Source organism: Aedes albopictus, chromosome 2 (genome assembly GCF_035046485.1).
Source record: "Aedes albopictus strain Foshan chromosome 2, AalbF5, whole genome shotgun sequence".
NCBI lineage: Eukaryota > Metazoa > Arthropoda > Insecta > Diptera > Culicidae > Aedes > Aedes albopictus.
Window position 1 is genome coordinate 76,266,402 of NC_085137.1, and position 22,672 is coordinate 76,289,073.

At 37.4% G+C, this 22,672-nt stretch overlaps 1 protein-coding gene across 1 annotated transcript; it reads left to right on the forward strand.

Annotated features, from left to right (window-relative positions):
- The first annotated feature begins 10,236 nt into the window (after positions 1–10,236).
- Positions 10,237–12,397, forward strand: LOC115265231 (uncharacterized). The gene is made up of 2 exons (XM_062854890.1): positions 10,237–11,758; positions 11,822–12,397. The coding sequence occupies exons 1-2, from the start codon at positions 11,353–11,355 to the stop codon at positions 12,217–12,219; spliced, it is 804 nt and encodes a 267-aa protein (XP_062710874.1). The 5' UTR covers positions 10,237–11,352; the 3' UTR covers positions 12,220–12,397.
- The last annotated feature ends 10,275 nt before the right edge of the window (positions 12,398–22,672 follow it).

A 22,672-nucleotide genomic window follows, 5' to 3' on the forward strand; every position in this document is an offset into this window, starting at 1 on the left:
AACGGAGTCGTGGGTTCGAATCCCACCGAAACAAGTGGTAATTTTTTCACAAATTTATCTCTCAATTTGCAAATTAAACGTACTTTGCCTAAAAATACTTCAAGTTTTACGTCTATTTCAGACATACTAGCCGACTGGTATAGCCGGAAAAGGGCAATAAAATCGTTGTCATAGCTTAGGGTGGTTCAAGAAAAACCGGTTTTCTGGCGTTAACTTTTTCTGTTTCAATTTTTCATCAAAGTCGCCCAAGAAACACTTGTAGAGCATTTGAAGACGCGTCGTTTCGTGCGCTGAGATGGTCATTATCTCTTTTGGTTCGAAAGTTACAGGCGTTTTTCTTAAAAAATCATAGTTTTTTAAAAAGGTGTTATGACGGGTTGGGGCAAACATAAAAATATCTTTTGCCCGCATTCAAAAGAAGAAATGTTATTATAAAACATATCAAAAAATTAGAGGGGTGTTATTTTTGTAACTCAAGTGAAAAATACTTGAAAAGTGCCTATTTTTTCTAGAAAATCATCAATATCTTTTGAACGGAATGACGTAGCAACATTCTCAGCGCACGAAAATGTGCGTTTTTTAAAGCTCTAAAAATGGTTCTTAGACAACTTTGATGAGAAAATTGAAACAAAAAAGATAAAGCGTTTAAACTGTTTTGACCAAATCTGGAGCATTTTCCCATAGTTTTCATAGGGTGACGCTAGAACAAATCGTTTTATTGCTTGATCTTTTTTGTTTCAAATTACTCGTCAAAGTCGCCTAAGAACCACTTTTAGAGCTTCCAAAAACGCGCATTTTCGTGCGCTGAGAATGTTGCTACGTCATTCCGTTCAAAAGATATTGATGTATTTTTCACTTGAGTTACAAAAATAACACCCCTCTAATTTTTTGATATTTTTTAGAACAACATTTCTTGTTTTGAATGCGAGCAAAAGATATTTTTTATGTTTGGCCCAACCCGCCATAACACCTTTTTAAAAAACTATGATTTTTTTTTAAGAAAAACGCCTGTAACTTTCGAACCAAAAGAGATAACGACCATCTCAGTGCACGAAACGACGCGTCTTCAAATGCTCTACAAGGGCGACTTTGATGAAACATCGAAACAGAAAAAGTTAACGCCAGAAAACCGGTTTTTCTTGAACCACCCTAAGCTTATTCAGAAAAATACCTTTAGATCAGTCAATTTTAAAGCTACATAAAAAGTGCCTTCAGCAAACTTGCTCAAGATTGATAGATCTACAACTTTTCCGAAAAATGTAGTTATTCTTGCAAATAAAAAAGTTTGGTTACCAATTTCTTTGAAAATATGGACCACCCTAATTTTCATGCACATTGGAAAGAGGGCCTTATTATTAGGGAAAACTTTGTAGAAGACCATATTTTCCTAAAAACTCATTTGAAGGTGTTGAATGCATCTTTCCTCGTAAATATGTTTCGTGGACCACTGTGCAGTGTTCATTTCGCCCCGAATCGACTACAACATTGAAATTGCTATTTCAGTAAATTCTGATCAAAAATAAAATACTTTATCCATTGCTAAATCTTCGTATACATGTGGGTACGGTAACAATTCACTTGTTTTATGGTGGACTCACTCAAACAATCGTAATTTCGTAATACCTTATTTGATGCTGCTTCGAAATTATAAGAATCTCACCATATGAAAAACATATTGCAATTTCAATGATATTTTGGTTATTTTGGAGCAGTATAAATGGTACTTTTGAAAAATAGGACTATGACTTGTTCCTTTACACTTAGGCATTAAAAGTTTTACACAAATGTCAACGGTTTCGGCAAAAACAGGGATGTCCATTTCGCCCCGGGTGTCCATTATGCCCCTAATCCCCTACTCATGTAGTTAAAAGACTACAAAAAACGCTTGCGAAAGATCATGCAAATGAATTGGGAAATCCGTCACTTGACGATGGAGGTTAGCGTTAGCGTAGTTACGGTATACTTCGTAGATTGGATACTAACTACATTCATGTACCTTTTGGTAATCTTGCTGGGATTGCTTTTCGGAACATTGCCGGGGAGATAACTTTGCTCTAATCTTAAGCAAGAATACCAAAAGCACAAATCGACATTGATTTTTCATAAAGGCCTAACTGACTTGATCGATTTCTCTTCATCGACTCTCTCTTTCGCTAATAACTTGATCAAAACAAACAAAATCATTATACTTTTTGTTTCTACAGCAAAATGTAGTCGTCTTCTTCGCATTTCAACCAAAAAATCTTTGGAAAACTCAATACACATTCTGTGATAACACAAAGAGAGGATCGATGAAGAGAACTCGAAAATGACAGTTAGGCCCAAATGATAAATCAGTGTCGAAATGTCATTATTCCCGGCCACGCCCATCTTTACCGCAACTTGGGATAGGGTAAGAAAATGTTGATGTAGCACGTACGAGGCCTTCGACTCAGTGACACCCTCGTAAGTACAAGTCGGACTCGGTTATCCAGAGTATAGATTTTTATTTCACTCCGGATAATCGAATCACACATAAAAGAAAATCAGAATTCTAAAACGTATCGAAATATTTGTTTTTTTTTAATTTTATTTTCATCAAGCAGTGGCGTAGCCAGAAATTCAAATAAGGGAACGTCCATAAATTACGTTATTTTATTTTTGTTTCCCCTAGTCACCCTTTTTATGTAAGTTTTCTGATGTTTTTATGGGTCATCACAATTTGCTGCATCTCCCCGCCCCTCTCAAAATGTGATGTAATTTATGGACTTTCCCTTAGTAAGCTATATTCAATAAGATTCTGATAGTGTTTTAGTTCGTCTGTGGTTTTAGATTGATAAATTCGGGGATCTTCTCTGTCAATTTTGAACTCAGGAAAAAGGTGTTGGGTTCGTGGCACAAAACATAAACAGTAAGGGGCCATCCATTAAGTACGTTACGGAAAAAAACCCGTACGAAAATTTCCAATTTTAGCGTGACGTACTTTATGGATGTTCCCTAAAGAAGGCTAGGTTGAGGGAAGCGGGTGTGGTTTGTGTGAATTGGAGAAAATGTTGAGGGACGAGAAAAAAAAACTTTTGAAGTGAATGGGATTGCTGTATGATGAATTCTGCGTTAATTTTCAGAGTGTTCTAATCTAGAAACAGCCTCTTCCGTGTGTCTATAATACACACGATACTGGTAGCAGTGATGCCAACCCAACAAACATTTTTTCTGTACAAATCTCATGGGAAATCCCAAGAGGAATCCATGGTCAAACTCCTGAAAAAATATATGTAGAATAGGCCTGTCCAATTTTAAAAGATGTTCTCTGATTAACAAGTCTACCCCCATATTTTGATTGGCATCTAAAAAAAGTAACTGCTTTTGTTGATTATTGACCGTCCAGTTCCAAACTGTTCACGACCGTTCGAAACAGTCACCGTTTCAAACGGTCGGTGAAACAGTCGGTGACGGATTTGACAGCAGAAATGAACGAGAATGATTTCGCGCGCAAACGCGTTTTCAAAAACATTCAATGAGCCTCTGCACGAATCTGGCGTACTGCTCACTCCCACAGAAAATTTAAAAACAGCGCGCACAGTAAAAGTCAAATTTGACTTTTACTGTGCGCGCTGTTTTCAAATGTTCTGTGGGAGTGAGCAGGACAGGGCAAATTCGTGCAGAGGCTCATTGGTGGAACAAGGACAGTTAACCGCAATGAGGTACAGATACAGGTGGCGCAGATAAACATTGCAAACCACTAATTGTCTCTTTTGTTCTACCGCTGATCAAATGTAACTCAATTAGTGACGTCACTAATTGAGTTGCATTTGATCAGCGGTAGAACAAAAGAGACAATTAGTGGTTTGCAATGTTTATCTGCGCCACCTGTATCTGTACCTCATTGAGTTAAACGGTCGCCCAGATCAGATGTTGCCGGCAGCCAAGCCGCCAGATTTTTGGCGCGGAAGTCGGGGGGTGTTCAGATGCAATGTTTATCACTCAACAAATTTATTTAAATACTTTTTCTTCGCAATAAATGTTTTAAATGTTTTAAAGTGAGGTTAAATAAATGCAATTTATTTTATTTCCAGGATAATTGCTAGTGTTTGTTATTCTAAAGAGCTATACGTTTGAAATAATGAGGTGCTTGAACAAATTTGCTGATTAATTGGTTTCTATAGAATACATAGAATACATCGAGAATCTCCTCGATATTCGACGACTGTTGTGAACAATTTCACAAACAGTCAGGATAATCCAACTTTGAACTGAATATACAATATTTGCTTTTTTTTGCATCAACGCACAGTGGCTTGAAGCCGGACAAAACCCCAAAAATCGACTTCAATATTTTATTTATCTGATACTTTTCTTCCAACCCCAAATTTTCAAGTCATTTGGTCATAAATTGAGTCTTGTAGATTTTTTCAAAGTTTTGGTTTTGTGTGGTACTTTGCTAGGGTTTATTGTCTTTATTTAATGAGCTTGCTTCATGACCTTGTTGTAAAACTTAGGAAGATTTGAATAATGTGGCAATATTATTGGCGTTTTTGGGTATGAATGACCATGTCATTTCAGGGTTTGTTTGGAATCCAATCACAAAATTATTATGTTCTGTTGTAAATATTGAGTTTTATGAAATGTTGGAAAAAAACTTCGTATTAAAGAGATCCAGTACTTATTTAGGAAACATCAGAAAACAACGCCGTATCACAGATCTGACGTACAATTTTGTCTTGTTTTTGGCTATATAGGTCACTGTTTGCGCTAAGCGCGAAATTTTTTTTTTCTATCATGTCACAATGGAGTCGCATGGTTGTGGAGGAAGTGATATTGTTTGAAGTTTATATTTAATCTTAACATAATTCAAATTGACATCAGAATACTAACAATTTAGTGTATTTAGGTAATCCTCATTCTAGCAAAAGACCTTTACTAAGTCAAGTGGTCATAAGGGGAGGGGGAGGGGGTGTTTGAAAACCGAATGGCCAGAACTCTAACATATTTTTTTTTAAATTTATTTTATATTTTTCTATTTAATTTTTTGACAGAAAAACACAAGAAGGTGGGTGCTCCAGTTAAAAAGAGTGAGCTGAAGAGAAGGGGAGTGATGACTAAGAATGATTAAGCCTTTATTTACTTAGACGCTACCTGCATCCCGCATTATTAAAGACCACCAAACACAACTAACTCTTTGATCCTATGGTGGATGTAATGGTGGAAGATCGCGAAGATAGAACCCGAATTCCAGACCGCTGGAGAAAAAACAGTTTGTCCACATCACGATGGTCCATACTCGATCGGACCAAAACTAAACCAAAACGAACGTATGACTTTTCGAGTTTAGCAAAACTATTTTTGACCAGAAAACCTTAAAGATTGAACCAAAGACCCAACTAAGACGTCCCACTCCCTTACATTTGAGTTAATTTTTGCGACTCATGAGGTACTAGCGCAAAAAAATACAATACCTCAGTTTAATGTAACCTTGCACTCTACTCCAAATTCAAAATCTAGTACGCCGCTATTGTTTCTAAGGGTAACCTTGAGGTTGTTTAAGCGAATGTAAACATGAAAAAAAAATCGCTGACGGGTAAAGTGCGAGTAAATTATTTTCTTCAGATAACTTATTTAATATTAATTTCTTCTAGAAAGCAGAAGTAATTGTTTGAACTTGGATCTTGTACTGCTGCCTAGTAAAATCTACCACCACCGGTTAAACTGCGACAGCGGATTTGAATTGGGTAGATGCTGACGTTGTAAGTGACTATCACATGGACGGAATCGCTGGGAAATCGTGACGTGGTGTAGGTGGAACGGGCCAGCAGCGAAACTAACAGACTACCAGAGTAGCCTTGAGACTGCAGGGAGACTCACGCTAGCATAGGTGACGATGCGGGAGGCGCTCTGAACAAGCGACGGTGTCGGTATACCTGATGGTCAAGCGGTTATTGGACATGAGCCAAAATTGGACATAAACCAAAGTTTCTACTATCGTAGGGGTTGACCATCAAGCAAATAGCCGTCGTAGTATCTTCCCACTGAAATGTGTAAAGGATCATTGTTCTGGTCTAATTGAATTGGAATCAATAAACTGAAGTTGCCTGCCTTTTCGGCCGCTTATCATTCTGGTTGCTGCTCGATCCATCGATAGCTTCTGTCGGGTTCACTTTTGGCCGCACCCCTGCAAAACGCTGGTTTTGCACTAGCCGATGTGCGAACGCACTATGGTTACTGCCCATACCGGCCACTCCTTGATTCCGCTTCAGAAACTCTCTGGCTTGACTACGCTCTACGACCGCGGCCCATTCTCCGATTAACGACAGATCTTTTTCTTCCGCATAGTAAACCGCTATTTAAGTTGACTCAGCTTAATTACTCCTACTAAGTTAGAAGTATCCCACCGTAAACTCCCCCATGCTTAACACCCTGAGACCTGGGAGGCATGAGATGACCTTGAGTGCCCGCCCCGAAGCGGCCGTGGTTAAGACCAGCTGCTCGGGGCTTGAGCCGTCCTTTTTTGGGTCAGTGCAATCGACTTTCGCGATAAAAAATTAAGTTTCATTAAAAAATAGAAAATTACGGACTGTGTATTGACTGTGGCTAGGACTGTGGCAACACCAGCCTCCTGTCAAGCGGCCATGTTTTTGAGGTCAGCATCAAAATCCAGGAACGATTATTGACTGTGGCTGAATCATATCAATAACAATTATTATCTTTATGGGAACTTTATTCCCGTGACGAAGACAAGCTGATACTATAACGATTTCATTTTTAAATAAATAATTGCGAAATTAAAAAGCATGTTTTGCTTAAACTAACGATTTAAAAAGGTGAAAAACAAAAATTAATTGTGAAAAAAGGTTTCGCCGCTTTTGATTTTTGCTCCTGGAATTATGTTTGTTTACAAACTTTGCGCTGTCATGGGGAACCAAGCCGCCGAGCCGCCGCTATTGATTTCAACGAGGCGGCTGGAAGTGGGAACCAGAGATGTTGGCTCGTTATTTTCCTGTGGGGCAGTATTGCGGTGACAAGAGGCTGGGCAACACACAAATTTGACATATTGAATTCATTGTTGAACTAGGTTCGTGGTTCGTTGTCATAGGTTACTAAATCACAATGTTAATAGAAATGAGGTACATCAGTCAAATGTCAAACTTGGGTACCGGGGACCAAATGCAGTACTAGAAGTGGTACCCGGTTTGAGCCCGAGTGCTACGACTTTATTTGGACTTTGATTGAACCCTTGAAAAAGGTCCCAAACGGACCGAAACGTCGGGAATAATCAAAAACTAGTGTTTTCCATTCCCCTTAAGACTGCGAAGCCAAACCGTAACAGTACATAACCTCAGTCGTATCCAGAAAGAATAACTTAAAAATAAAAACAAAAAACAATCGTGAAAAACATGTAACAATAACTACAAACCATTGCTCATTGGTTTTCTTAACCTTCCGTAACTCGCGCGGTTGGCTACCTGCGTCAGCACCACGCTAATGCTGAGTACAAAAAGCGGGATTTTTTCAACGTGTTGTACAAAATACAACAGCGCGATCGCTCGAGGGTTAAACTGATCGTTTTTTCGATTCCTCTTAATCGTTAAAATTGCTCAAAAAGCTTAGAAGCAATTTCTTCAAGAACTTCTATCAATATATAGTGATACAAATTCGTCGACACCTGCGCGCTTCTTTTCTACACGCACATCGTTACAGTTTAAAGCAGTAGTCATCTATAAAATATGAAAGGAATACACTAAACGGCGTAAAACGCTACGTTAAATATTTTTCTGCGTAAACGTTGCGATCACCATGGCAATCTTCAATTATTTTTCTTATTTTGTATTATTTTTTTCAAAAACTTGAAGTTTTATTTTATATTATTTATGCATTTTCTTAAAACACATTTCTACTGAACGAGAAACAGGGTGATATAGATTTTGAAAATATTTGCTGGAGCTCTACTGTATATCAATAATATTACCGATCTCTTATGATTGTTTATCAACAGCTCCCTTCAATATTGCGAAAATGTATTTCCAACTTTTTATATATAGTGTTGTTTTGGTTGCTTCGTCAAGTGTTAACAGAGATCAATGTACATTACAGCATGTACAACCTAAACGGACGAGCATATATGAAGTCGTTGAAACGAGATTTATAAAAAGCAGTTCAAATTTTACGCAGTTCACTATATGGGACTATCTGAACCCATTTTAAATCGTTAATTCACCTCCGTGTACCCACCGTAAAACGTCACGTGGTCTACAGATGGTTCCTGAGAATAGACCACGTCTTTTCAGCTAACATTGTGTGTATCTGAATTGATCCATTGCTTTTGGTAGGTAATCGAATTTTGCTAATGATTTATGTAGTTTTAAAGATTTTGGACCACCCTAAAGCAAAAAAAAATACACAATTATAGGTAATTTCAATGCCAACACATGATATAAGAACCCTCAAATCGAAAGGTTGATCAAAATCTACGTTCAAAAAACGCATCGGGTTAGCTTATTATCGATAACGTTTTACATGCCTCCCATAATCAGCAGATTTCAAAATTTTGAACCACCCTAATATAGTAAAATCAAAATATATGAAAAGTTCCATATCAGAAATAGGTTAAGGACACTAAAATCATCATAACCTGTGAATTTTAGCCATTTCGGTTAACATTTGAGGTTTTGTCCGACCTTTGTATGGAGGCCCGCCACTGTGCAACGGTGTAGGAGTTGAGGAAAAATTATTAAAATTCGTCGCAATCATGCTTTGGACCTCTTCAATTTCGATGGAATTTGTTGATATTTAGAGTAAGGTGGGGCAAAAGTTCGACCCTAGTTGTAAATTCATTTTTTCTCAAAAAACCGAAGCAGATGTAAATAAATGAACTCAGTGTGGTGATTCTACCGAACAGAGTTACGCTAAATATCTTTTCATTTTTGAGTTACAACGCTTTTTGTATGTGTGCGTCTAATTCGAACTCTTGCCCCACCACTGGGGTAAAAGTTCAAATCTAGTGTTTGTGGAATTCCTCTAACCGTAGCACACTATTTCGACAGTTTGGTAATAAGAATACCTGAAACTAATTAATATTCGATGCTGGAACTGGAATACACTTTAAAGTTCGATCTGGATTTTACCCAAATTAGGGTTAAATATACTACACCAAAAATTAGTAGTTTTCCGCGAAATTCAGATAAAACAACATTTTTTGCAACTTTGATCGAATTTTCTCACTAATTCCATCATTTTTAGAGATAAGGGGCCGTTCATAAACCACGTAGACTTTTTGGGGGGAGGGGGGGGGGGGTCTGGCCAAAGTCCACGCTACATACAAATTTCAAATTTTTTGTATGGACAAAAGTCTACTAGGGGGAGGGGGGGGGGTCTGAGATGGCCAAATTTTGGTCTACGTGGTTTATGAACAGCCCCTAATATGTACATTTAGCAGAATTTTAGGTTATTATCCAAAGTTGCCATATGACTCGAACTCTTGCCCCACAATTCGAACTTTTGCCCCACTATGTGTGGAATATGATTTCCAAATATTTTTAACAAAATCTTAGGCATGCTAAAGCATCTTCAAAATAAATCTAGTTACGCCCCAAAATAAAAGACCGAATTCGGTTTCATAACAATTCCAATTTATGCGTTGGAAGGACCGTCGCAAATTACATTTTTTGATCATAACTTTTCGAAATATTGATCAATTTTCAAAATTTTTGGAGTGAAAGACTCTTTTTCAAAAAGGCCTTGACACCCGAAAGAAATAATTTGGATTGAGCTCAAAAACTTCAAAAGAAACTCTTGCCCCACTCGAACTTTTGCCCCACTTTACTGTACTTCCTTTTTGGATGCCAATCATAAAAATGGGAGTGGACTTGAGAATCAGGGAATATTTTTGAAAAAAGTGAACAAGCCTAATGTAGAACTTCCTGGAGAAATCTCTGAAAGAATTATGAGGAATATCCGGAAGAATTTCTGAAGAAACCCATGCAGGATATTCTGTATAAAATAATGAAGAAAAATGTCTGGAAGAATACCTGAAAGAATCCTAGGAAAAATTGCTGCATGAATACCTAAAGGAGTCCTCAAGGACTTCTGGTGGAATATCAATAGAAAACTCCGGAGACAACTTTAAGAAATACCTGGAGAAATTATCATAAGGATCCCATGAATAAAGTGCAACTACAAAAACCCGTGGAAGAATTCCAGTTTTAAATCCTGATGGAGTCCCAACAAGAATTCCCGGAAAAAATCGTAAAATCTCCTCGGGAAATATCTGGTGGTATATACATATGCCTATGCATATGCCTGCAGGGATTGCTTGAGTAATCTTAGCAGAAATTGCAAGCAATACCAAAATGAAATAAACCTCTGAAAGGTTTCCCCTTGGAGAAAAATTTGGAGAAATCCCAGAAACACTATCTCGGATAATCGAGTCCGACCTGTACTACGGAGTGGGTTGTTGGGAGATGTATTAGGTCAAGGATTCACCTGAAAAGCTGGCGATGGACCCATGGCATTTGTTGTTTACTTGGTTAAAATGTAATCTTTTGAAAGCCGGCAATCAAAAGATTTTTTTTTAATTATTGTATAAATAGTTATGTTTCTGCTCAGTGAGAGGCAAAAGCAAAACCGATCCCTCCAGGGTCATTGAAAAAAGTTGCGTTTCAAGAAAACAAAAAATAAAAAATAAGTAAATAAACAAAACAAAATAAACAGAAAATCACGTAAAATAACGATAACAAAACATTTCAACTCAGCTACAAAAAAAAACGCGTAAAACGAGTTAAACAAAAGTATGCGGGAGCTATGCAAAACTTTTACAACTTAACTAAACTTTTGATTATTTAAGTTTAAAGTTTCTTCTTCTTTGTGGCTCGACGTCCCCCACTTGGACCTGGCCTGTCTCTCTTCAACTTAGTGTTCTTTGAGCACTTCCACAGTTATTAATTGAAGGGCTTTCTTTGCCTGCCATAGCATGAATTTGTATATTGTGAGGCAAGAACAATCAAATATAATAAATTAAAATTCTTTGGTACACTTTGCCCAGGGAGTCGAGAAAATTTTCCCGACCGGAACGGAAATCGAACCCGCCGTCTCCGGATTGGCGATCCATAGCCTTAACCACTAGGCTAACAGGAGACCCCCTTAAGCATGTTCCAAGTGAAAAAAAAACTCTAAACGATCAGTTCAAGTGGAAGACAATGTGTTATACCTATCTATAGATCTATAGGAGACTCTACTGTAGTTGCGTTCAGTTATCTCCTTTACTAGTATGTAGCCATTTCGTACTCGAGTAAATACATTTTCAATTTGATTCTCATTCTTCTCTGTAGCGAGACTCTCCCCCATTCCGTCATATCAATCCGTCTAAATCAGTTCAAAACAATGATCATTGCACGATTCACCGTTTTCGCGTTCATCCTAGCTGGTTGTATGGTTGATCTTTCAGTTCCGTCAGAAGATGTAGCACCGCTTCCCGAGTGGATCGTGTTGTCCGGAAAGACCAAGTTGAACATTCAAATTCTGGAACCCCGCGGAATACAGGTTTGGACCCGGTACAAGTCCAAATATTTGAGCTTTGGTGTGGAGTTGTACATTAATCCTGTTGAAACCGGTGAATCGCTGTTGAAGTGTGACTTGTGCCGGAATGTGAGCCAGTCTGTGGATGGCAAGTTCTTCATTCAGGATGATCAACTACAGGTGAAGTTGGGCGATATGATCAAGTATCGCATGGTGAAGGTAAAAGCACACGAAGTTAAGTGGTCACCCTGGAAGCATGTGTTTGTTGATAGTAAGAAAGTCATCTGGAGTTTTCAAAATGTACATTTTCATAAAGATTCCTATCTTATTCCAGAAAAGTTGTTTTACGACTCCGAAAAATACTGCGCTTCGCATTGTGCACACTCTGCAGAAATCGCAAAGGTTCGATATCTGGAAAGATACTTGGAAACGATGCTGTCCACCTGCGAGATGACACACACTTCGGAACATTTATTTTTCCCCATGGAACAGGCAACATTGTTCGTCGATAACGCAGAGCGGTTCATCAAAACTCGGCTGTATTCGGTTGATGTGTTGAGGCCACTGGTTGAGCATGTTGAAAACTGCTACATAGCATCCGATGGAGTGGGCTTTCAAATGCGAACCGTTTTGGAAAAGTTCAAAGTTTTGGAAGCTGGTCGCGAGCAGCTCGGTGTGGTGGACTTTGACGAGTACTTTATTGTACCAGGACCCAGCCATGCTGATGATTAGAGCCTGGATTAGACTGTAGAGCTAAGGCGAAACGGTATGTCGCTAATATTAGTAAATCATGCGAAGGCAACTGTAAAATCCGGCGAGGAAAGGCAATGTATGTCATTTTTCAGAATTTAAGGGAATTAAGTTCTCCGAGTTTGATTAATAATTATAGACAAAAGCTTTCCACACCTTACCTGACTTGGTCTCACAGTAGTTAATTTTCTTTTCGTTTTGAAAGAACTTTCCATCAGTATAAAAGAGGTCAAAAACTAATACGGCGTCTCTACTAAACAGGTGTCCTGCCATTTTTTCAGACAGCTATACCAAGCCAGATATGCCCTCATTTGCAAGGAAAGTAACGGTTCTGAACCTTTCTACGGTCTTGTACGTTGTAACGATTTAACGAACCCTCTAAGAACCATCTTCTACATTAAGTATATTGAAAGAAGTCACGACTGAAGAAAGTTGTGATTGTTGTGTCGAAACCAGTCATTTTCGTCAGCCAGTTAAGATGAGTATCCTTGCTTGCCAGTGTATGTAAAGTTGTGAAACAAAGAATGTTCATTTACATCATTTATGCATTTTATATACACAAATTTGTATCTACTTCACTGATTTCAGGAAGTTTGCTCTGTTGGTTGAAAAGGCTAGGCACACAGCCTCTGTCGGTCTAGCTCGGCTCAACCGCTTTACACCCGCTCACCGCTCAGCCCGTCATCGGGACAACACCGGTTCCACCTGTACACATCAGGACTTCCCAAAACCCTTCAATCTCCATCCTAGGATTCAGCCGGGTTTGTTGATCTTTTCCTTTAGCCTGTCCCCCCAGCACATCACCGCTCTGGCAGTGGCAACTCCTACTCCGGCGGTGCTAAGCCGGCCAACTTTCCGCTTTTGCATGCATAGTCAGATTTAGCTGATGGAATTTTAAATGAGTTTTTATCCGAGATTTTTCGTCACATGGCAAACGATGGGACATCCAACACACACCGTCAGGCATCCACAAATAAAAACTGCAGACTTTTTTTTATCACTCATCTTGTGAAATACCTACAGTAAATTTGTCTACTCTACGTTATCTATAGATATACGTATACGAAAGTAATGAAGTTCCGCATTTGCAATGGGTCAACAAACCAAATCTAAATAGACGGACACACGTGCTGTTCTACCAGTTTATACCAATCTAAATGCATGTGATGATAGTGAATCCGAATGGTAATTACACCGCTCTTGATATTCTGAAAGTTTTCGTGCATCTAGTACAGCAGTAAATAATTGAGATTTCGGCACGTTTGCAGCTTCATTGTGCATTGAAAACAATTTTTTTTATATAGGGTGACAATGGGTATTATCGGCAGGTTTGTTCTCTTCGTCATGGTGGGTTTTTGTCAGCCAAATGACCTGAAACTTGGCCATATAATTCAGCTTAGTTGGGAAGGATTTGAGGCCAACTCTGAGTTCAATAGGTTTCAAAAAACCCCCAAAGACGAAGAGAACAAAACGGCCGAGAATAGGTAATTTCCCCTAATTAAGATCGATTGCTTTTGTGTACGGACAGTTTTCTAAACTATTGCTGCTGGCTAGATTTATCTCTCTCTCTTCTTAGCGTAATGTCCTCATTGGGACAAAGCCTGCTTCTCAGCTTAGTGTTCTATGAGCACTTCCACAGTTATTAACTGAGAGCTTCCTCTGCCAATGACAATTTTGCATGCGTATATCGTGTGGCAGGCACGAAGATACTCTATGCCCAAGGAAGTCAAGGAAATTTCTTTTACGAAAAGATCCTGGACCGACCGGGAATCGAACCCGTCACCCTGGCTAGATTTATATTTAAGTTAAAACCTGGTTAAAACCAAGTTTGCAATTTTATTCTCAAAATAAAGCCAAATTAAACGTTTAAATAGTTATGGTAAAAAGTTGGAAGATTAAATTAAACTTAGAAACCGTGTTATACTTTTTTGCAATTTCTCATCATAAAAGGCTGTTTTACCTCACGCAAATCTGCCAGGAAAAGGCCTACTTTCCCATACCACATTAGCAGTGCACAGTGGTCCACGGATCAGATTTACGAGGAAAGATGCATTCAACGCCTTCAAATGAGTTTTTAGACAAATATGGTGTTCTACAAAGTTGTTCCTAAAAGTAAGGCCCTCTTTTCAATATACATGAAAATTAGGGTGGTCCATATCTTCTAATAAATTGGTCGGGGTTCTGCTAAACCGAACCAAAGACCATTTTTTAAAAAACTGAGTTTTCTTACCCATTAGATGAAGAATATGATGATCTTCCTTCCGTGTAAAAATTCAGTAATTCTGACAGCTCTTCGTGGAGTAAATTCAAAATTTCTGTTTAGCAGAACATACAAAAAATTAAATTGCATCCAACCAGAGTGAACTGTAAACCATTCCATAGAATCAGCGAAATATTTTAGTTTTGGTCCCGATGATGAATATTTCAAGTTCTCCTCAGTGCCGTCAGATTTTTAACTTCTAACCGACACATAGTAACAATCTATGAGAGAATTTAACATGTAATTAAAAATACGGGTGATGGAGGATCCAATTATGTTTCGATGGCGTTGATCGCCATATGTGCAAATCACATTCAGCCAGACCGAACCAAATACACTGCATTTATATATCAATTTATTCTCAACAATACAAAACTTAACTGGTTTTAAATACATGCGTTATGTCGATACACCTCATACTGATAATTTAACCCAGAAGCCGTCATTGAACAGCAAGGCCAGTTAGAATAATAAAGCTTGAAAAATAATCATACACTTGGTTCACTTTGGCTGATCGAAAAATGGCATTTTCACGAAAACCTTCCTTGAGAAGAAAGTTTAAAACTTGATTAAGACATAACGACTGACCTTCAGCTAGGTAAAATGACCTAGAGGTAACGGTCTTGGTTATCACTTAAAAGATCCAAGTTATAATCTCTTTCATATTTTCGAAAACTTTTTTGTGCTTAGTTCACTTTGGCAGAATATTTTCATGGTTTTCTTCGACCAGCATAAATTTGAAGTACACAAATTGCCCCACTTTCACATGTCAGGACCTCAGGACATGCATGAACATCATTAATCACTCTTGCTTTGTGCCTGCACACATGCACCGCCTATGAAAAAAAAAAACATGGGTGGGAAGAGCTGAGCTGGGAGGGCTTCCGCAGTTCATATTTAAAACTATTTTGAGACCTCTGTGCTACTATACTATACGCGTCCTCTCTGACTCAGGTAAAGGATTGTAAGTGATATCGATTTCAACTTCATAGACACTGAACAATCGAGATTTTTTCACAATCCGACTGGTTTTCTCTGAAACAAAGAAACACAGTCAGCCACACTGAACTATTAACCATATCTCAATGTTTTTGTTCAGCCAGAGTGAACTGAGTGCAAAGTACTGAGAAATTAAATGTTATTATATCAATGATTTCATATAATTTACATGTATTCTTCATCTCTGATGGTTAATAAAGACTTGTAAGTTACATGTGTGCGAAAAAGTTTCAAATAATCTAAGCTGTTGTTTATTTGTGAGTGGTTGAACTTTGCACTTAATTTTCTCGGAATAAACTTTTTGGCGCTTAGTTCGGTTTAGCAGAACCCCGACCAATTGGAAACCAAACTTTTTTATTTGCAAGAATAACTATATACATTCTTCGTGAAAGTTGCAGATCTATCAATTTTGAGCAAGTTTGCTGAAGACACTTTTTATGTAGCTTTAAAATTGACCGATCTAGAGGTATTTTTCTGAATAAGCTTAGGGTGGTTCAAGAAAAACCGGTTTTCTAGCGTTAACTTTTTCAGTTTCGATTTTTCATCAAAGTCGCCCAAGAAACACTTTTAGAGCATTTGAAGACGCGTGGTCGTTATCTCTTTTGGTTCAAAAGTTACAGGCGTTTTTCTTAAAAAATCATAGTTTTTTTCTAAAAGGTGCTATGACGGGTTGGGGCAAACATAAAAAATATCTTTTGCCCGCATTCGAAAGAAGAAATGTTGTTATAAAACATATCAAAAAATTAGAGGGGTGTTATTTTTGTAATTGAAGTGAAAAATACTTGAAAAGTGCCTAATTTTTCTAGAAAATCATCAATATCTTTTGAACGGAATGACGTAGCAACATTTTCAGCGCACGAAAGTGCGCGTTTTTGGAAGCTCTAAAAGTGGTTCTTAGGCGACTTTGACGAGAAATTTGAAACATAAAAGATAAAGCAATAAAACGATTTGTTCTAGTGTCACCCTATGAAAACTATGGGAAAATGCTTCAAATTTGGCCAAAACAGTTTAAACGCTTTATCTTTTTTGTTTCAAATTTCTCATCAAAGTTGTCGTAGAACCATTTTTAGATCTTTAAAAAACGCACATTTTCGTGCGCTGAAAATGTTGCTACGTCATTCCGTTCAAAAGATATTGCTGATTTTCTAGAAAAAAATAGGCACTTTTCAAGTATTTTTCACATGAGTTACAAAAACAACACCCCTCTAATTTTTTGATACGTTTTATAACAACATTTCTTCTTTCGAATGCGGCATAAGATATTTTTTATGTTCGCCCCAACCCGTCATAGCACATTTAAAAAAAAACTATGATTTTTTTAAGAAAATCGCCTGTGACTTTTGAACCAAACGAGATAACGACCATCTCAGCGCACGAAACGACGTGTCTTCAAATGCTCTACAAGTGTTTCTTGGGCGACTTTGATGAAAAATCGAAACTGAAAAAGTTAACGCCAGAAAACCGGTTTTTCTTGAACCACCCTAAGCTTATTCAGAAAAATACCTCTAGATCGGTCAATTTTAAAGCTACATAAAAAGTGTCTTCAGCAAACTTGCTCAAAATTGATAGATCTACAACTTTCGCAAAGAATGTATATAGTTACTAGCTGTACCCGGCAAACTTTGTCTTGCCTACTGCGTTTTTTGACGTTTCAAGTTTCTATCCAAGACCAAGAGGCCGGTCACAAAATGTATGGGAGATCGATTTTCAAAAATTCTCAATTTTTCCATGTTTTTTGTCTCATAAACCTTCCTTGGGTGAAAACTAACAGAACAAAACTAAGACGACCAAAATCGGACCTTCCGTTCGCAAGTTATGCGCGGTCCCACGTATGCCACTGCATTTTTATATATATAGATTCTTTTCATGTATATTGAAAAGAGGGCCTTACTTTTAGGAACAACTTTCTAGAAGACCATATTTGTCTAAAAACTCATTTGACGGCACTGAATGCATCTTTCCTCGTAAATTTGTTTCGTGGACCATTGTGCAGTGCTGTAATGGTTCATTACAGCACTGATTTGCGTTGCGTAATTAACTATTACAGCACCGTTTTCAGTTTTGATCAACTTCTTGCTGCTTTCTGGACGCAGGTTTGAAAACTTGTGACAATAGGAAGCAATCAGTGAAGTACTAGATTGAAAGTAGTGAGCTGGATTTTTGTATGGTGAGATAATCAATTCTCCGTTTCTGCAATGAAATGGTGCAAACAGCGTGGGTTATATGATTTCTTGCCTAATTTGATGCTGTTTGAGCAAAACTTTGGGAAACAGTGTTGTTGTTTTCTCCATTTCTTGCAACATAAACAACATAGTTATCCAAAGTTTTACTCAAACAGCATCAAATTATGCAAGAAATCATATAACCCACGCTGTTTGCACCATTTCATTGCAGAAACGGAGAATTGATTATCTCACCATACAAAAATCCAGCTCACTACTTTCAATCTAGTACTTCACTGATTGCTTCCTATTGTAACGTAACACGGTGCAAAACTCGATTTTTACAGCACTCATCGTAATTATCCAACTCGGCAAGCCTCGTAGGATAAATGTACGACTCGTCCTGTAAAAATCATCATTCTGCACCTAGTTGCGTGAACTACTATTTTGATTCGAGGCAGTTTTTTGTATAAGTCCAATAATGTAGCTTATACAGAATCTTCCGCTTCATTGAGCGAATGAAAGCATTAAAAAGATTACTCAAACATTACCGTCCGATGGTTTCATTCACGCTATGGATCAGTAGACCGCATATCCGGGGTAAATCGAAGGGCGAAAATGTGTCTCATTTTCGTTAATGGATTTTTCCTGTTGTTTTCCGACTGGTCACACATAATGAAATGATTAAATTCGATTAAGATTGGGACAGTACCAGCATACGAACTTCTACTTTTTTACATTAAATGTGGTGTAATTATTACTTGCAGCTGTATATATTTACGCGTGCATGGGATAATAAAGTGGAATAAGTGGTTATGCGGTGCATTTAATCTCGTTGCCAGCTGAATTTGATAATACAGATTAAAAATCCGATAGAAAGCGGTATTTAGTCACAACAAACCACATTTGGATATGGAAAAGTGACAAATGCTATTGCATTTTAGGTTAGAGATTAATTTCGACATTTCGTTGAATTCAGTTTTATGATAGTGAGTGTAGAATTAGCATTTAAGTTAAAATACACATTAATAAAAAATAAAAAAAAAATATGATAGAATTTTGATTTTTGATTTTGTTTGCCAGCAATATGATTTATTTCCTTTCATTATTCATAGCCGTGACAGCAGTTAAAACTTCACGCCTTCAACAAAAATGTGTCATTGAATTATTGAGAACAAATTGAAATCTAAAGAATGAGTGTAATCAGTTTCGTACCTTTTAATTCCGCCCTAATTGCTTATCCTTTGACAGATACGCGTATTTCAACTACCACTGACTGATAACTGACACTGAGGAAGATTACAAGTGGTAGTCGAAATACGCGAATCTGTCAAAGGATAACCAATTAGGGCGGAATTAAAAGATACGAAACTGATTACACTCATTCGAAAAGAAGAGGGTATTCTGCTTAGAGGGTTCGGTACAAGATGAAATCTAAAGACCAACATGATCGATGGAATATGAATTTCTTTGTAACAACTAAGATGCTTGGTCATTGATATTCAGGGCCGGATTAACAAATGCCGCGATCACAGTGTTGTGGGGGCCCTTTATATAGACGAAATATTTTCGCCCATAAAAAAAAATGTCAAACATTCTTACATGCCACTGTGGAAGAATCCACTAGATTTATTTCTAACAGATTTGAAATTATATCGTAAAAATAATTACATATAAAAGAAATCTATATAAAGTGTGTTCGCTACACTAGATCCCAGATGTAGTAAAATTCTAGAATTTCTAGGATATCCCTGATGAAAACTCTGGCGAAGTTGATAGTCTATCACCATAATGAATGAAGAGCACTTAACAAAAATTTGTTCTAACACGACTGCTGGGGGAGGTTATGGCGGTCTCCTAAAAGAATTTTCCACAAATCTCTGAAATCAAAGTCGGCTGTTCGAGCCCGTATGAAGTTGATCATCAATATTAACTTCTTTTCTCGATCAGCCTAGATAGCTGTGTAGTGTCGGTGGCGGTTGTCTCAATTGGCTAAGAATACACTACGGACCGCTTGTTCCGGTGGTAAGAGTCCATTAAACAGATGACCCCTAATTCATGGTGTGATGCGGCTATATGCTTACCGTGCCTAGGAATGAATGGTTAGGGGGTATAATAAAATCTTAACCGCTTAACGGAGCCTGTGGAGTACCAGGGCACCCTCCACAGTATTCTGCCCTTACTGAGCTAACCGGAGCAATGGTGTAGTTGACCTTGTGTTTCTTCGAGATAATCTGCTATCCTTCTTAAGCCTCAACTCAAGCAAAAGGCACTTCCTACTTTTTTGAGAACGCTATGCATTCTACTGGAACATTCTACCAGTACATTCTACTGGAAATTTAAGCCCAAAAAACTACATGTTATGGCTTTAAATTTTGGTTTATTGAAAATTATAGTATTTTTGTAACTTTTTGAGTAAAATAAATTAAGAGTGTCATAAAAACGTGACTATTGTTCATCAAATATGTCCTGAACTCTTTCACGGATAATTTCAAGACAAAAAACTACAATGAATTGTTAGCCATTTTTATTTGTTAACCACTTTGTGTGAGAAATGTGGTACTTTTGATGGTTTTAGAGTAAATCCAAATTTGAGTGTAATGAAAACATCACTATTAATCTTCAAGTATGTCCTCCAAACTACTAAGAACAATTCAAGGCTAAAAAACTAAAAGTTATCGTTTTAATTTTAGTTTTGTTGACTACTTTGTGTGAAAAATATGGAATTTTCGTAGTTCTTCGTGTAAAACAAAATAAGAGTGTAATGAGAATATTTTTATTGTTCATCAAAAATGTCCAGTACTATCCTACGAACAATTTAAGACCAAAAAAACTACATTTTATCGCTTTGAATTTTGATTTATTGCTTATTTTATGTGAAAAATTGGGTATTTTAGTAGTTTTTTCAGTAAATTAAAATATCAGTGTACTGAAAAATCACTTATTTTGCATAAACATGTTCACTTTGGATGTACGCATGATTTAGGGTCGAAAAAACCATATGTCATCGCTTTAAATTTTACTTTATTGATCAAAGTGTGCAAAAAATGCGTTCTCAAAAAAAGTAGGAAGTGCCTTTTGCCTAATAACTTTGGGTAGACGCTTCTATTTTGAAATCTTTAAAATGGACACTATTCTTGAAACCTGTCCGGTTCCATCGCAAAAAAAAAAGTTTTAAAATCGGTTGAAAAACGGTCGAGAAATGCCTTGTCAAAGTTGGACTTCCGACTTTTTTTGGACCCTTGGTAGTTTAGGAGTTAACGGTGTTGAGATAATTCGATATTCTGAATCTGCATGTCAAACTGATCCGAAATCCAAATTTTCATGAGTTTTGGTGCCCGGGAACTTATTTAAAAATCAATTTGAAGTTTGTATGGGAGCGATTTATCGAATCACCCCTCGTCGCAGTTTGTACTGGGCGGAGCTGTTAAACAGTTGCCCAGCTGTCAAAAGGTGATTTCTAAAAATCTCTTTGAAATTGATTTTAGGTTCCAAAATAAAGTTCTAAAAATCTGAAAAAAATCACACTGGCTCAGAAAAAGGTGCTCTTTCGTATAAAATCAAAAAATCGATACATTTTTCAAAATTTAGAAATCTAATTGTAGTTCACTGTTGAATTTTCAACTCGAGCGGTCATAGGAGACCAAAGTTACAGCCAGGGATGGGAACACTCACTTGCAAAGAGTTACACGCACTTGCTATTTTCTCAGCTCGGAAGCGTGCAATCAAAAACGATGTATGGACGACTTATGCATTGTGGTTTCGTCTAAAAGTTTGCCAAATAGAGTAAGGATCGCACACGCATACCGAAGTTGCGAGAGAGCTGCGAAGGCAACTGTCCACGAGGTGAGTGTAAATTAAACTCACCTCGTGGAGAGCCGATTTCTAAGTTGGCCATTTTGTACGAAAGTTGGCTTTCACTGCTATTTTTATGAACACAGCTGAAAGTCAGAAATTCCACCAGGAACTTAATTATAATAGGATCCCGTTACATTGAAAATAAACTATTAAACTATTAGAATTTCCTCTTTGATTTCAGAGTTTTGTGGAAAATTATTTTGGGAGGCCACCAGAACCTCCCCAAGCAGTCGCGTTAGAACAAGTTTTTGTTAAGTGTTCTCCATTCATTATGGTGATAGTTAGACCATCAACTTCTCCAGAGTTTTCATCAGGCATCTCCTAGAAATTCTAGAATTTCACTAGAAACCTCTCGAAAATTTCAGCTATAAAATTCAAGCTGGCACACTTTATATTGTTTTTTTTTTATAGTCGTAAAAATATAGAATTTCAAATCTGTAATGAAACAACATTTTTCATAGCTCTGCTTAGAATGTAAATTATTAGTGATGTGTTGATCAAAGGGGATTGATGCACGCTTCAAAGTTTCTGAGATAGGGGTAAGTCTTGCCAAATTCTACGCTCCATACAAATTTCGAAAATTTAGTTTGAACAAAAGTCTACGAGAGGGGGGGGAGGAGCTGGGATGGCAAAAAAAGCTACCTAGTTTATGGACAGCGCTTAATGTGTATTGTCTAGATCATAGGTTCCCAATCTTTTCGGATGGCGACCCCTCTTGCTACTGGGCTAACTTTCCGCGACCCACCAGGGAAAAATGTAAACTTAAATACCATAAACAATATTTTTTTCATGGTAAAAAACTTAGCAAATTTTAAGATATTCTCAAACAATGACTATGTACTTTAGCGTTTATTTATTAAAACTTTTCTATCTTCCAACAAACATAATAAAATTAAAACATAATGTACTTATATCAATAATGACAAAGTGAGACTGTCTCTCGCGACCCTCTTTTGAAGGCCAGCGACCCCTCTGGGGGGTCGCGACCCACATTTTGGGAAACTATGGTCTAGGTAGTATACTTTTAGATTATGTAATAAAAAAGTTCCATTATTTTTGTTCTCGCAAAGTATGTGACCTATTAAGCATGAAAAGATCTACGTGATTGCTACAAGAAATTCTGAGAAATAAATGATTTTTGGCAAATTTCTTAAAT